Source organism: Thalia democratica, chromosome 6 (genome assembly GCF_965202585.1).
Source record: "Thalia democratica chromosome 6, ktThaDemo2.hap1.1, whole genome shotgun sequence".
In the NCBI taxonomy this organism is placed as follows: Eukaryota; Metazoa; Chordata; class Thaliacea; order Salpida; family Salpidae; genus Thalia; species Thalia democratica.
Window position 1 is genome coordinate 46098028 of NC_139170.1, and position 17063 is coordinate 46115090.

A 17063-nucleotide genomic window follows, 5' to 3' on the forward strand; every position below is an offset into this window, starting at 1 on the left:
CATACTGAAAACTACTATACTACTCATCAATTTTATTGTAATCTATATTTGCTTAATATTGAAATATAAATATTACAGTTTGTTGAACGACAAAAAAACGCTCATAATAACTGGTCCTAGGACCTGGTGCACAAATAACTTTTTGGTTATTTAGCACCGCTGGATGCCTTTTAACGTCTTGTTGAGGACAGTCAGTCAAAACAGTTTTGAACTTTGAAACTCAGACGTAATATACTCATGATAAAAAATGGTTACATTTCTTTGGCTATTTAAACCTTATTACATTTTACTTCACGTAAATTACTCACTCTACCTATTTTAAATAAGTTTTCGAATATTCTCTTTTTTTATAAGTAATAATTTATACAAGAAATTTGAGCTGACCAAAAAGTGAAAAGTTTCATGCAAATACAGGTAGTTCTAATAAAGTTACTCCTGTTGTTTCATAAGTCATCCGTTGGTAAATTAATATGAAAATCGTTCACGAGTAATTGTTTTACATTGAGTAAGCACTAATGTGCTAAATATTTGAACTCTTTTTATGTGTTCAGGTGTTTTTGCTAGTTAAATTAAGCATAACATGTTTTGTCATCGGCATCTTTGCAACCTTTGACGATTTTGATGTTACTAATTACAAAGATAGTGTGTTGTCAAAACTTAGTTCCTTTGTCTTTCTAGTTTAGTGCTTTGCCTATGAATTCCGTCTGTTTTCAACCTTTTATAATTGCACACGCTCAAGTTCTTAAGTCCTAATATTTTGAACGCTTTTTTTGTCGTTTATTAAACAATAATGCTTAGAAGCTTCTTAAATGCTAGACAAGTGCATCTTTTAGCATTTAAACTTATAACAGTTTATAATAACCTGTTGATAAATAAAATTTATTTAAAATACTGAGCTGGCCATATTTTGATAGTTTGTTCTTATCTATTTGTGTTTCTGATACTATTAAGATAAATGGAAAAATGAAAGATAGAGAACTTAACCAATGACGATTTTACAGCACTTATAACAAATTTACAATGTATATTATACAAGTTTATTGAACAAAAACAGAAAAACAAAGATGCTAGAAAACAAATTTGGTCCAAGGACCTATGTGCACAAAAATACCTCTGAAATTTGATATTTGTTCGAGTCTGTTGCTGTGTGAGTACTCAAAGTTTATAATTATTAATAAAGTTCGTCCAGTCCAAAGCCTACAGTATTTTTTTTACAACTGCAAAAGGCATAAAAATCAAAAACGAGCAGAGGTAATAATTAACTAGTTATCGTTGTAAATGGAAGAGTGAGTCTGGTGTTTTTCTACCATTAAAAAAAATATGTATAAAACAAACAGAGCTTGTTTACTAGTTAAATAACTTGTAATTAACTGAACAAAAAAGTACAATAAAGAACTTTATCAAAGTTATGTTAACAAAATAAGATTTAAAAAGTTGTTTAAAATGTTTTAAAGTTTAAAAACATGGTTTTTTTCAACGTAACTAATTTTAACTACTCTTAAACTTATTTATTTTAAAACTTGACCCTTAGTTTAGAAAAAGTACAATAAAAACAAAACCGTTTTAGTTTTACTTAGTTTCAAAAAGCTATATATAAGTTAAGTTATTTTACAATAGAAACTGAACTGAACTTATCAACAAAGATTAGTATACATTGAAAAAGATCAACAACTACAGCTAAAATGAAGGTGATTTTGATAGCTTTTGTGCTGGTTGGATCTGTATTGAGCAAAGGGCAAGGTCAGTTGATAATTTTTTATACATAATGCTAAAATATATTGGAGAAGATAGAATTTAAGTGATTTTATTTTTGAAGAAAATTGGTAATAAAAGTTTTCTTGTTAAACATTTGTTGGAAACTTTTTACTAAACCAAGCTTCTATATATCTAAAAAGTTTTTTTTTTATAAAAAAATTTCAATACTACATGTACAATTTGAGCTTTTAAATGAAAATGTCAGTTTTTCTAAATTGAAATGCTAGACCCCTTTGCCCTTAAGGCTATAGAGGGTACAATATTTCATTTTACAAAAACTCTTGTTAGCTTTTAACAGGGTTGCCACTCTTTGAGTCAAAAAATCTTCCATGAGTGACCAGAAACTTCCCTGAGCAACCTTAAACTTCCCTTAGTTTCCCTGAGTTTTTTTCAAATTTTTAGTTTTTTCTTGCTTCTGGCCTAAATTACTAATACCTCATGCTCATTTTTCTTCTTTAATAATAAAAGGAAGGTTGTATTGTATGCTTCTACATTAGATGCTCACTAAACTTATGAAAAAAACTGTTTTCAAAAATTCAATGTTTGAAGGTTAAATTAATTGAGAATAAAAAACAAAATATGTGCCTATTTTTGTGTAAACTTGTTAGTTAACTTTATACAAAATAGAAAATAGTTTAATTTTTTTGACATTTTAATTGACAAACTTTAATTACTCTATAATAATAACTTCTATAATGGTGGTTTGACTGGGTGTGGGCAGTATTGGCTTGGTTATGGTTTTTTTTTTCTAAATTTTGTATTTAGTCTTACTGTTTTGTTTCCATTGACTATGTGGCTAAAAAAAGGTTTGCTTAGTTTTTATATTACTTAACTAAATTCTAATTTTGATTCATGAGTTAGATGAGTAGAGTTTTTTTTTACAGAGGTACAATATAGTATTTAACTATCTATGACAATTTGAAATTTATTTACTTGTTAGATTATTAATATTATTTTTTAGAAAAAAAAACAGCTGATGAGTCCACTATACAAGTAATAAATGTTTTTAAGTATGTACAGTATTATTTGATGGTGTACCTAGTATTTTTATTGTAATTTTTTATTTCTTTTTTAACTATATAACCATAAAAAAATTTTTGATTCATTATCAAGTTTACTGTATAAGTTATATTTTACTTTGAAACTTGTTTTTACATAAAGCTTATTAGATATTTGTTAAGTTATCTTCAAAATATATGTGTACATTAAAAAGTATTATTTACTCTTAGGTAGATACTTACATTGCCTTAAGTTTTTACAAAAATTATAGTTATGATTATTAGCAATCATAATTGAGCATTAACATATACTAGAAGTACTTTTTTTTTTCTTTCTTTAAATAATTTAAGCACATACTAAAAAAATTTACAGATATTCTTAAAGTACAGTATGATTTATAGTTTTTGTTTTATACTCGTGTTTATTCTTATTTTAATATTTAGAGATGAAATATATGTTTTTTTTTCTTGCTGCATTTCTACGACTTCTCCCTTTTTATTTTATTATACAACTCTATATTACATTTTTTGTGGTTGTTCTTGTAAAAAGAGCAACAGAAAAATGTGAACGTACATGATTGTAAAAATTGAAATCTAGTGTAAGGAGACGGTTTGGTGCCCATGGTAGACTATGGTTTCCATAGTCAATATTGGCAGAAATGGGTATAAAAAAGAGTGCATACCAATATTTTCTTTTAAAAATATTTTTCTTTTGAGATAATTTAAATAATGATACTTAAAAATATAATAATAGTTGATAATATTTTTGATTTTTTGTTGATTTTAAGTTTCTTTTTTGTTGTTTTAATTAAAACTGCTCAAAAATAGTTATAAAATAAATGGTGTGAGGCTTGATGACTGAAAGGTCTTTCTCCACACCAATCCATTGACCATAGTTGTGAGCGTTCACGTTTTTCTTTCTTTTTACATGAAGTGCTCACTTAAATGCATATATAATAACTTCAATGTATGTCTTTTTTGAAAGTGGTAAGAAGTAACTGGTAGTAAAATTATTTATTTAAAAGTTAAAACCAAAAAAATAGTTTACACCCAATGTCTTTGACAGCTTTTAGTTTCAACTTGTACAGCTTTTGTTTCAATTTTCTCATTAACTTATGCTAACTTAAAGGTACTTTTCACATAAAATAAGAGTCTTAATGAATGAGATATATTTAGTTTAGTAAAAACTTCCAATGCACTGGTATAAAGGAATTTTTTTTTCAAGTTTCTCAGAAAACAAACTAATCTACTTTTTTAAAACCTAGTTGTTATATACTTGAAAGATGCCAAACTAGTGCTTATAAATTAAATGTGTATACATACTAGTATAAGCTGTTTAAAAAAAATAACTGACATAGTAAAAAAAAAAAACTTTTTGAAAAAATTCATCAATTCACATGAAAATTTTAAGAGAAACAATTGAGTAGTTTTAAACTACCTACTTTTTAATCATGCATTTAGGAAATTATTTTAAAAATTACACTTAACAATTTTTTCCAAGTCTAGTTGTTTTGCACTCATCAGATGTTATGCAACTATACATACCAAAACTTTTAATAGTATATAATTTGTAATTAGCTGTTTCAAGCAACTCTACAAACAGCAACTTGTCAATGAGAAGAGTTTTTTTTTTAGATGCAGACCAATGCTCAAGTCAGCTGCCACTCTTTCATGGCAAGCTGGGAGACAACTGGCTGTCGTCCATTGAAAATTCCGAGCCAACATTTCTGTTGAGGGCACAAAAGAGGCGTGGCCGAGCCAAGGTTGGAAACGCCCAAACTGGCGTGGTTAAGTTCAGCACCAGAGAAAAGTACACTGGTGAGTTTTGACAAGTTTACAGGGTTGCCAAGAAAAAAAACAGGAATCCTGGAAAACCTTGAAATTAAAAATTTAGGCTTAAAAAACCTGGAATTTTATAAATTTTGAAAAAACCTGGAACTTTGAACAAAAAAGCACTAGAGAAAAGTGTACTGGTGAGTATTCTTTAAGTTATTTTTTAACTTAGGTTTTTTTTTTCTATTTTGTTAAATTATTGGAAAACCAACTATTGTGTTTGCTTACGTTTAGCTTTGAAAACTTTGTCTTAACTTATACTTTCTTAAAAGAGTTTGTAGAAACTTAATCATTTGATTTTTGTCTACTAGCTTATGTGTGTGTACCCTTATAAGGCTTGTTTAATTTCTGTTACAGTTACTGTTTGAATATTCAAAAAGTTTACAAAATGTTGTTGATAGAGAGGGAGATGTTTAAATAATAAACACAGGGTTGCAAAAAAACCTGGAATTTTAAATAATTTTTACATACAAGATTAGTTATTCAAGATTTTTTTTTTGCAAAACTAAGTTTCACCCTTTAAGGGATCTTCAGTTACAATTTAAATTTTTTAAATAAAAGTTAAAGAAAAAGCCTTAAATTCCTCTATAAAGATAATGAAATTGGTTTGTATAGAGACAACGGCCTAGCTATCATCAGCAAAAAAAATAAGCGAACTTGAGAAAATACCAAAATGAAGACAAAAAAACTATTTAACAAAATCAGATTCTAAATTACTATTAATATTGGCACAACGCATGCAATTTTCTAGACACAACTCTAAACCTCACTGAAGACCAGGGGCGTGTCTAGACTTTTTTCAAAGGGGGTTCACAATTTTTTTTGTTTTTAACTTGCCGCTTAAGTACGCATTTCTCAAGTATGCACTGCCAGTTAAGTACGCAATAATTAGCCAAAAAACTCTGTGTTTAAAATGCTTTTTTCTGCTTAGACAAAAACATATAAGAAGTAATAAAAAATTATTATATTTTTTATTTATTATACTGTACTAAATTTAGATAAATTAAACTAAAAGAAGCAGAAAAAAGTTCTGAACTTACAAATTGTATATCAAAAATCAAATCTGTTATTTAAAACAAAAATATTACAGACATAACTAACTTACTCTATAAAAAATAACCTTTGTATCAGGAAACAATATTATAAAATAATTAAAACTAGAACAAATATTTATAAAGAGAACTAATTTTGATTTGAATGTTAGTATAGATTGAGTTCTTACAATTTTTTCTTTTAAATTTTAAACTATTTACATTTATATATATATCTATTTATAGCAAAACTATTTTTTTTCAAGTAATTTAATCTATAAAAATTGAAATTTCACTAAAAAAATGTTTAGACTTATTCAATTAAAATATCTTTAAATTTTATTTTAATGTTTGCCTAATAATGCAGAAATTCTAATTATGGTTTGAAATCTTTTTTAATTGAAAATTTCAAAAAATCAAGACCCAACTTTGTGGCCAACAGATATACAAAAATAAATAACTAAAATAATAATATTAAAATACCATTAAATAATAAAATAATAAATTGCCAGGTGGTGTAGTTGTCTAAAGATGATTTTGAAAAATTTCTGAATTAAACTTTTCAAGGTTTAAACCCAGTTGGTTGACACATAAACAAAATACAAATGTTTAAGTACAAACACAACATAACAACATAACACAAAAGCTATATACTACATTATTATTAACAATAAACTAAGTGAAATAGAACTTTAATGATTATATTGGACATTTTTTAAGTAAAATTGTACTTACTAGTTCAAAACAATACTTAATCAAAAATTGTTTACACTAAGTAACAATTTGTAATGGGAACTAAGAGCATCTTTGTAAGAAGTTTCCTAGAAAAATTATGCTATTTTTAAACTTTTACTTATTATGACGTCACAATTAAAATTTTATTTAAAATCTAATTCAGCTGGGCAAAAAGAGCATTTTTTGTCAAGGAAACTTTTTAATCTTTCAGTGTTATAAATTCAACATTCATTATTCAAAGCTTATCAAATAACCAAAACAAAGTGAATAAACAACGTTTTTAGTGATATTCTAAGAATCCTTTTTTTTTAAGGGGGTTCACAGGAAACAGGAAACCAGTCAAAACACGCCCCTGCTGAAGACAAATACAAACCATACCGGAAGGAAAACTCAGATGTTAAGCATATCAACAAAAAAAACCACCCAATAATTATTAAAAAAAACTCACAGAAATGATTGAAAAAAAAGTTCTCTCCAAAAGTGAAAAAATATTTTAAAACTCTGTACCCACATATCAAAATGCTTTAAATAATTTAAACTTAAAACACATGCTAAAAAACTCAGAAAATAAAAACCCTCAAACTAAAAAGAAAAGAAACGGACTAAGAAAAATCATTTACTTCAACCAACTCTTCTGTCAATCTGTTAAAACAAATTTAGGGAAAATATTCATCCAACTCATTGGTAAACATTTTAAAAATAAAGAAGTACTCAATAAAATTCTAAACAAAAATAGTTGCAAGACTTCATACAGCTGTATGAATAATATCAAAGTTATAATACAAAAACATAATAAAGAAACCTAAACAACATTTCCAATAAAGAAAAAAAATCAATAACACCTCAACTTGTAACTGCCAATCTAAAAACTCCTGTCCCTTTAACAATAAATTCCTTATAAAAAATATTTTTTACAAAGCCATTATAATATCAAACAAGGAAACAAAGGAGCACTGGTAATACTTTTAAAAGCAGATGATACAACCATAACCACAGTTTCAACACCTACAAAGAAAACAGCACTGAACTAGCTAAATACAGCTGATCTTTTAAGAGCAGCAATATTAATTATAATATTATATAGAAAATCATTCACCACATAAAGGAGGTAAGAAAAATCAATAGTATATGTAGCACTTGCAGCCTAGAAAAGCTAGAAATAGCCAGAGCCAATAAAAGGAACAACTTAAACAAAAGACACGAACTGTTTGCTAATTGTCCACACTTAAAAAAACTTCACTTTAAGACTTTAGCGCTTGGTAGCTAGTTTTTCATGTCATTTTATTTACTTAACTTCACTTTCATTTATAAGTTTTTGTCTTACTCAATAACTTAATAAATCAACTTAGTTCAAACCATATATTAGTTACGTCATAATGATAGAAGCAATATTATTCAAAAATTTCAATGCACTTTTCAATTAGTTCGATTTAACTTCAGTCAGCTAGTAGCCTATCAAATTATAAATTTAACTTAAGGCCATAGGGGGGGGGGGGGGGGGCGGGGGTAAACCATGATTTTTACAAGTTGATCTTATTTTATAGAGTTTTTTCTAAGCTTCAAGATGCTTTTTATCGTTTTATAAAATTCGAATTATTTTTTGAGATATGACTGTCAAAGTCAAGCTGCATAATAGGTTCCCTATGGGAAGGGAAAACTAAAACAGCAAAAAAAGACTATTTCATTTTAAATCTATCTCCTCCTACATTTTTCAAGAAATATTCTTCAAACTTTTACAGTCTAATCTTTATACAATAACAAAAAATCGTTACTTTGGAATTGAAATTTTTTTTTGTAAATTTTTTTTTTTTGAAAAAAAAAACACTTTTTTTTTTAATTTTTGTGATAGAATTTTTATTTTGTGAAACTATCAAAATTCTAAAGTAAAGTTTTTTCCTTTTATTATAAGGAACGTTTCCTGAAAATTTGAAGAAAATTGCTTGAAAAATGAAGGAGGAGATAGATTTTTAGTGAATTTTAAAATTTCCAAGAAAATTGACCCCTAAATGTTTGCGATCCATTCGTTTATATTGGAAACTTTTTACAAAAAAATTAAATACCTCAAAAGTTAAATGATATTTTTGAATTCTATAAAAACTGGCTTGTAGTTTGTACTTAAAGCTTTCATATAAAAGCCAAATTTAATTTTTGTAAAAAAAAAAATGTTGGACCCCCCTATGGCCTTAAATCCTTTTGTGTATGTTAAAATGTAAGTTATTTAGTTTTTTTATTCACTTAAAGCTGATTGTGTTTTTAAATCTAGTAGTTTCATGTTCTTTACCTAAGTTAAAGTTTGTAATTTATTTAGGAATTCTAGTACATACAGTTTTCATGTTTAAGGCTCAAAACTTTTTATTTATTATAGTATCTAAATTGTTTACATTCGTTTTTAATCCCTTAAAAGGTGAAACTTAGTTTTGCAAATAAAAATCTTGAACAATCAATCTTGTATATTTGTCTCCTTATTTTTGAATAAGTTGAGAACTATTTTTGTTTAATTTAGAACCTCAAATATAAATCTATAAGTTTTACATGTAAAACGATGAAGTTTTTATCAGGTTCAAAAAACTTATCATTTACAATACTTATATTTGGTATTGTTAAAAATATAAATTACCATAAAACTTATTTTAAGTAGCATTACAGTATCTTTTCAAATTTTAATACTATTTAGGACAGTTTTCTACCTTAAATTTTAGTTTATAATTAAAATAGACAAAAAAAACTTGTACTTTCAAAAACCTGAAAGAAATTTAGAAAACCTGGAAAAAAAAATTCGAAAAATATTTGGCAGTTCTGTAAGTAGTATGAAAATCATAAAATATTCAGATCATTTAACTGTTGGTTAACTTTTAGTTTGGGTGGTTTCCCAGAAGAAAATCAGAATGAAGCAGCTGACCTTGATTGCAGAGAAAGTTTCTGGAAGAGAAAACTGTGACGCGGGCAAATTCATGATCTGGGCTTCTGGTTTCTCTCAGATCTACGCGTCCCCGCTGTCAAGGTATAAGTGCAACAAAATGGTCTTTTTCCAAGACACCACCGAGGGTAAGAGGGGCGTTGGGAGGGTCATGACCGGCTGGCAGACGCCTAAAGGAAGGAGGGCGTGCGACAAGGTTGTGTTGAGGTTAGCCATTTTAATTTTATTTGGACCAGAGGTTGGCAAGTTGAAAAAGGAACGATTTTGTTATGCTTGAACAAGTCTTTTTGTTATTAATTTTATTGACCAAAATTGTCATTTAAAGATAAAACTGAAATTATAAAAAAAATAACGAAACGAATTAAATTGGTTGCAACTAAACTTTGAATGCTTTCTTAACTTGCGGACCCTTGATTTAGACTAAAAAAGATTTTGTACAAATATCAAAATTTGATAAACACAAACACTATTTATTATTTAACCAATTATAAATACTTTTATTAACTCATTAAGTATAAAAATGTTAAGAACATGTTAGGAGGTTGAATGTAATTCTGTTTAAATTAGGCTATGATAAGAAAGCTTTAGGCCAAAAAAAGGTAAATCTGTTTTTTAAGTGGGTTTTATCTTGCACGTTAATAACTAAGCTACCAGCTACATTTTACTGTTTCTTAAAATTTGAAGAAATATTTCGAGTATAAGCAGATATTTTGAAAGATACTAACAGGATTTATATAGATGGCGCAAACAAAATGGAAAAAAAAACTTTTTTTTAAATATTTTTTTGTACAGTTCTTTTTAAACTTTCTCAGTCTAATCTTATTAAGGATTTGAACAAGCTGTAGATAAAGATATGTTAAATTTCTTTCCAAAGTACTACATAAAATATGGTCTTAAACTTTGATTATCTTTTTTTCTTCTTCAAGTTATTCATTTTATTATAAAAAAACAAAAATAAATTTAAGGCAAAATATCTAAAAACATAGAACAAGACAAAATTCTACTAATTTATTCAAAATTTTAGACAAAACTAACTATATCTTTTTTTAAATCCCATCTTATAGTATATACTTTAAGCTTTCAAATAAAAACAATGTTAATTATTATAAAAATCTAGTTAGGTCCCCTCCCCCCTGGCATTGAACTATGAGTGTTTTTGTAGAAATATAATATGTCTTCATTTTTTTTTTAATTTTAAGCATAATTGTTAAATTTATCGTTAATCTAAAAGCATCTCACAAGTTTTTTTCCATTTAATCAAACTTTTTACTACTTTGACTGTTTATCAGTTGAATTGTAAAAAATACACACCAAAGTATATAAAAATTCTTTATTTTAAAAAGATAAACTTTTATCAAAACTACAAAAGTTCCTCTATGTAAATAAGAAAAATATAACTCAATTTTTTTTATAAAAAGAAGAAAATAGGCTAAATCTGTAATATAAGATTATTTTAAAAAATAGAATTTTTAACTTTATTATTTTGCCATACCTTTAACTAACTATTCAACTCAATTTCTTAAGGATAAATTTAAATTCATGTAAAAAGTTCTAGTTAAGTAATTAAGATTAAAATCTGCAAAAGCTTTGTAACATTTTTCATTTTAAATATTTTATATAAACTGTATTTTTATATTTATTTTTTTGTAAGTATTAAATCTTCTGAATTGTTTATGTATCATGATCATAAAAGTAATAAAATTAACTCGGCTTTTTGAAAGATCGTTTTATTAATTTTTTTTGTTCATCTATTTACATTCTTCATTTTGGACAATTGATTGTTTTATGTATGCCTTTTGTAAATGTGTTCTTTAAAACATTAATTTAAGGTTAGTTTATTTTATTTTTCAACTTTTTTTTAATTCTAAACTATAATGCAAATGAAATTTTTTCTAAATTTTATTAAGTGTTAGTAATAAATATAGGATACAATGAATTAGTATAATAAATTTAAGTAACTTATCAAAGTTAAGCTTTTTTCACTGTGCTCTGTTAAAAAGACTTTTAAATAACAGAGTTGCCAAAAAACCTGGAATTTAAAAAGTTTTGAAAAAAACTTGGAAAACATGAAATTTATAGAAAAAAAAACTTGAAATTTTAAACATTTAAAAAGGAAGTTAAGTTTAAATACGAAAAAGCTATTTCAAACAATTTTTTTGTTATTATAAGTAGGTTTATTTATTATAAAACACATTTAAAGTAGCATTACAGTATATCTTCTATATTTTTATCCGTTTTATAAAGGCCATTTTTCACCATACTTTTAATTTTATACTAAAAATGATGAAAAAAAACTTATTCTTTCAAAAATCTGGAAGAAGTTCAGAAAACCTAAAAAAAAATCAAAAAACCCTGAAATAAGCTTATTGCAAAATTTAAAAAAGGTGGTACAAAAGTTGTTCTAACATAATGTATATCAGAAAATTTATACTATTTTGTACAGGATGGAAATAGTTGGCAGTGATGATAAAATATATCATGATGATGTCGAAGATGAAGATTTGAATGAAGCAGGACTCAAACATGCAGCTCTTACTTTGGTGTTTGAACGTGAAGATTGAATGCAAGTTACTTCAAGTTTGTAAATATTTACTTGAAAATTTATACTCTGTAACATGTTTTGAAGCATTGAAGTCAATTATTTTAAATATTCACAATTTGTTATGCGCATGTTTTTATTTTTGAACATCAGATTTGTAAATAATTAGTTACTGTATAAATGTTTAATTAATTCTGTACGATGTTTACGAAGCATAAAATTGAGATTTGAACAGTTTTATAACTGAGATTGTATTATTTCTGTAAAGTGTTTTAAAACGTTAAAAATTGCTGTGTGCTTCCACACGTTTAATATGTTTTATTCTACATTCTGTAATGCTTTTATTGAAGCATAGATTTTCATTATTTTTTTAACTTTACTACTTTTTGATCTCGTATAATTGCTCATTTATTCTATTATATTTATTAGCAAAGCTTAAAACTGCTATAGACTTTCATTGCATATTGTGTATTTCGAGTTTTTTTTTTTTATATTAAAAGTTGTTTAGAACAAATAGTTTTACATACTTCTGTTCAAAACTTGTATGTTATTTTGACAGGTTTTTATATTCGCATTTAGTTTTCTTATACAACATACAACTATATTTACATATAAATTAAGATTTTTTATTTACTCAGGTGCTTAGATTAAAAGCTAAAAATAACAGGGTTGCCAAAAAACCTAGAATTTTACAACAATTACTATTCAAAGCTTACATGCCGTTCTGTCAGGTTTTTATATTTGCATACAATTATCTTATACGTTTATTAAACAAGTATTCATATTTGAACAGTAGTTGAAATGTGCAGATGGTTATTTTGTTTTTCATGTATATAACATATATTTAATTAAAATTTATTAAGATAATGTTAGTATGGTAATACAGATGTTTACAGGAAGTCATATTAAACTTCTATTCAAAATTTTCTCATTAACCTGTCTAATTATTTTATTGTTTGCATACAAATTCCTAATGCTTTTGTAGAGCCCACGTATTCATAGTCTACTAGAAGTATAAAATATTTGGGTTTACATAACTGCTTAAATTATATTTAGTAAGTGTAAAGTAATAAATAAAGTATAAAGTTACTACTAATAATGAAAATGTATTATAATCAATAGTGTCACTGTTTTTGATTATTTTAGAATGAATTTTGTTCAGGTAATAATAATAAGTAATTAAACGAATTACACACTATAAATATTATGCAAATAGACATATATATGACTTTATTTATTCTAAATGTTTTTCTATTCAAAAATGTTTCTATAATTTTTCTACTTATTTCGTTGTTTGCATATAGTTTCAAATGGTTTTAATTTAACTCAAGTGTGTAGTGTAGATTAAAAGCTTAAAATACAGGGTTGCCAAAAAATCTGAAATTTTACAATTTAAGAAAAAAATCAGGAATTTGAAGAAAATGACTCTAAAACTGGAGTTAAAACTGTTTTTACATGTTTAGTATAAAAATTTCGATTGGAAACGAAATATGCCATAAAGATAAACAGTTCTTCTTAAAGTACTTTTTTTTCGTTAAAAAACACATTTAAAGTATCTTTTGAATGTTTTTATACTATTTAAGACAGTGTTTTAAACTTAAGTTTAATTTCTATTAAAAATGGACCAAAAAAATTATTTTAAAAAACTAAAAGAATTTTATAAAAAATCTTTGGCAACCTTGAAATGAAAAAAAAAATTATCAGTAGAAAATTAAACTAAACACAAGAAACTATATAGCGGTTGTGATTTTCTAAAAGTTTATAACAAAAAATAATACTAATAAATAAAACTAAGCTTTTTTTTTTTAGTTTATTAGGAATATACTGCAATTAAGTAAGTTAAATAACAAAGTACTGCCAAAGAGATGTTTTTAGTAGTTTTGTGAATATTATTTTTGTACTGAGCTATAATCTCATGATACTAGTTTAAATTATTATTAACACAATTATACTCTTTACCTAATACTTTTTTTTTATAAGAAGTATATTTGTTTTTTCAAGTATATTATTTAAAAATTGTATATTTACAACATCTGTTATCATCTAAAGGCTGAAGCTAAAAGTGTAAGTCATACTTTGAATAAACTCTACACATCATAAATTAAAGTTTAATCTACAGAATTCAAAAAACTAAATACTTCTTAAAACTTGGGTAGAAAGTGCGTTTGTAAGCAGTTCAAATAAAAAAAAAGTTTTATCATAAAAAAAGCTGTTTTGAATCAAGATGTACTAGCCAAAAAATTTCTTTTATGAGTTATTTCAAAACTTTTATATGTACATAAACACTGTGTGGTAATCAGGGTTGCAAAAAAGACCTCGAATTTGAGCTATTTTGAAAAAAATCCTGAATTTGAAGCAGTTTACACAAGTAACAACATTTCGATTAGATTTCGGGTGGGAATTGTGAGTATAATAGTATCCGCAAACTAGGATTTGGACCTAGATTTAAATTAAAGTATAATTATTCTTATTAAAACTAAAGGGGAGATACAATATTTTTATATCAAAATATAGTATTTTGAAATGTAAAATCAGTCATTTTTTAACAGTACAATGTTTTAGAAACTTATATTTTGTAAAACAAATAAGGTTCTCTTTTTTGAAACAAGGATCTAGCAGAAGCTTAGAAAAAAGGCCTACTCCGGTAGGTCACCGCTAAGTAGTAGTTTAATTATCATGATCAAATATTTATACTTTTTTCTAAATGGTTTTTATCTAAAACAAAAATGCTACCTAAAATATTTTTGATATAGAATACTTAGAATAATTTCGTTGAAAAGTTTCTATGATCTTAGATTTTATAAAAAAGAAGTAAACTAATCATACATTTTTTTAAAGTTTTCTAGCTTAAAACCTAAAATATTGCTGTAGTTAAAGACTGATAGATCGGGAACTCAGAAAGTAATTTTTGTGTCTGTAGAAGTTCAATGACAACTCAGGTTCCAACAACTCAAAATTTAATGTGTTTTTAAAAGTTCATGTTTAATTAATTTGTTGGAAATTTTCTCAAAAAGTCACATTATTGATAGGCTACGCCGTTACAACTAAACTAATAGACTATGTCGTTAAACATTGTTTTAAACCCAAATAAACTCCGTCCAACAAGGGCAAGAAAAGTTAAGTTTATAAAAGGTGCATGACAGTCTGGATTACAAATTTTGCGTATGAACCTGATATACTTTAAATAATTAAAATATAATTAGTATTTACATAATGAAAATCTTAGTTTGCTACTCAGTTAAGTAGTAAGAAAGTTTCATAAAGTTTTTTTAGTCTATTTGGTTAACTCTGTTAGTACGGCTAATAGTTATAAGCTGTCATATTACTTTAAAATTAATCAAAAAAAAACAAAGGCAAAACATACAGTTTGGTACAGCTTTATTTCTTGAAAATAATCACTAAAAACTCTTTATCATTTAGTCAGTTTGAATTTATTGCTTTTTACACGTATATATTTTCACAAATTACTATTTTTTTTATAAAACAAATCTCTTTGAACGTCAAAAAATAATAAGACATAAATAAAATTAGTTACCTAAAAAATTAAAAAACTTATAGTAACAAAAACCAAAGCTACTTCTCATTTTAGAAAAGTTGAACTTACGACAAACTGTTTTTAACATTTAGTAAAAGGTTTAAAAACAAAACTTAGATAAAAAAACAGAAATTAGTTTGTTTACAAGCTACATTAAAAACAAAAAGGTCGAAATTTTTTTTTTCCGTTTTTTTCATAATTGAAGCAGCTAACAATTTTAGTTCGATATAATTTGCTTTCATTGTTCCAATTTTTATTTCGTTTTCTTTTGCTCTGCTTATAACTTTAACCAACTGGCTTTCCAAAACTTCAATTTCATTGAGTAGTTTATCTAGTGTTTTTTTTTTTTTTAAGTATTTCTTTTTATAATGACGACACTTTAACTTTTTCACCTTCAATTTTACTTTTCAAATTGCTTTTTTCATCTTCCACCTTTGTAAAACTTTTTAACAAGTCCTGTTTCTCCATCGTTAAGCTTTTGTAGCTTTGATTTAAGGAATTGAACTTTTTTGTTATTTCGTCATGCTGGTTTTCAAATACAACCAACTTTTTTTTTGTGTATTTGTAAAGTTCATTTAATTTTTCGTTTTTTAACACCAAGCTTTCATTTTCTTGCATCGAACTGTTTTTAAGAGCATAGCATTCTTCTTTATCTTTAACCATTAACCAGACCTTTTCCTTCAATTTTGCATTTTCTTTTGTTAGGCAAGCACTCTTAAATCTCATTTTCTCATTTAGTTTTTTAAACTTATTGTATTCCCTCGAAGTATTCTTATTTTCAGAAACTAAGTTTTGACTCTGCACATACAATCTTTCGTTTTCTTTTAGGAAGTTATCATTTTCATTCAATACTATACCGTTTTCCTTTCTAAGTTTTTTGTTTTCAGTTTTAAGATTTCTATTTATCAAGTACATTCTTTCATTCTCCTTTAATAAGCCGTCATTTTTCTCTATTACTTCAATATTAAATTTTTCAAGTTTGAGATTTTTCTGCTTCATTTCATTCATCAAAATGTCCATATCTTCCTTCGCTTCCTCAAAACCATACAAAACTTGTTTCAACTCATTCTTCTCTTTGTGTAGTCTTGTTATGACGTTTTCTTTTCGTTCATTTTCTCTTTGAAATTTTGCTTGTAGTAATAGCTTTAAGTTTATAAAAAAATAAGGTGTTTAAAATAGTTAAAACAACAATTGTTGTTCTCTGTAATCATAAACAAGTTAGTAAAACTTTAATTTATTATCTTTTCTGTTAATAGATAATTGAAAATAAACAGCTTAACAGAGCTTTATGTTTATAAAGACTTTAAATAAACATATAACATTTATTCTTTCAAACTAAAAAATGTTAGTTTCTCAAAATTATATAGCGTAGTATAAACAATGAATAGTAAAGCTATCAAATTAACTTACACTGAAGATAGTTTTTTAAAGTATTTATTAACTAATTAATTATATATTTAAAATAGTTTTTATTTAGAGGACTTTTTAAGAAAAAATAATTTGCGCACCCCTTGACCGAAATACCACGCTACGCCACTGGTATAAACTATGAAAAAAAATTATTTGAGTTCAAATAAAGTTAAAGAGGTACTTTTAATGGTGTCGGTTTAGTAACTTTCAATTTTAATTTAGTTTTGAAATACATTATATTTGACTTTTAGGGTTTTTATTCTATTAATTCTGTATTAAACTTAACTTTAAGTCGTCATTACTTGATTAA

General features: G+C 25.7%; 1 protein-coding gene across 2 annotated transcripts; it reads left to right on the forward strand.

The window, feature by feature from the left end:
• The first annotated feature begins 1614 nt into the window (after positions 1-1614).
• Positions 1615-12548, forward strand: LOC145838410 (uncharacterized). 2 transcript variants are annotated; one of them, XM_082945998.1, is made up of 4 exons: positions 1615-1740; positions 4389-4571; positions 9209-9476; positions 11713-12548. In XM_082945998.1, exons 1-4 carry the CDS (start codon positions 1683-1685, stop codon positions 11828-11830), a joined length of 627 nt encoding a protein of 208 aa, XP_082802124.1. In that variant the 5' UTR covers positions 1615-1682; the 3' UTR covers positions 11831-12548. The 2 variants fall into 2 exon arrangements, with proteins under 2 accessions (XP_082802124.1, XP_082802125.1); XM_082945999.1 differs by lacking the exon at positions 1615-1740 and adding an exon at positions 2225-2561.
• Positions 12549-17063: the final 4515 nt, after the last annotated feature.

Bases quoted from the DNA above. Each gene is read 5' to 3' on its own strand.
- LOC145838410 (XM_082945998.1), top strand. From the start codon at position 1,683: ATGAAGGTGATTTTGATAGCTTTTGTGCTGGTTGGATCTGTATTGAGC. The intron at 4,572-9,208 runs GTGAGTTTTGAC...GTTAACTTTTAG, and splicing joins CACCAGAGAAAAGTACACTG to TTTGGGTGGTTTCCCAGAAG. The intron at 9,477-11,712 runs GTTAGCCATTTT...TATTTTGTACAG, and splicing joins TGCGACAAGGTTGTGTTGAG to GATGGAAATAGTTGGCAGTG.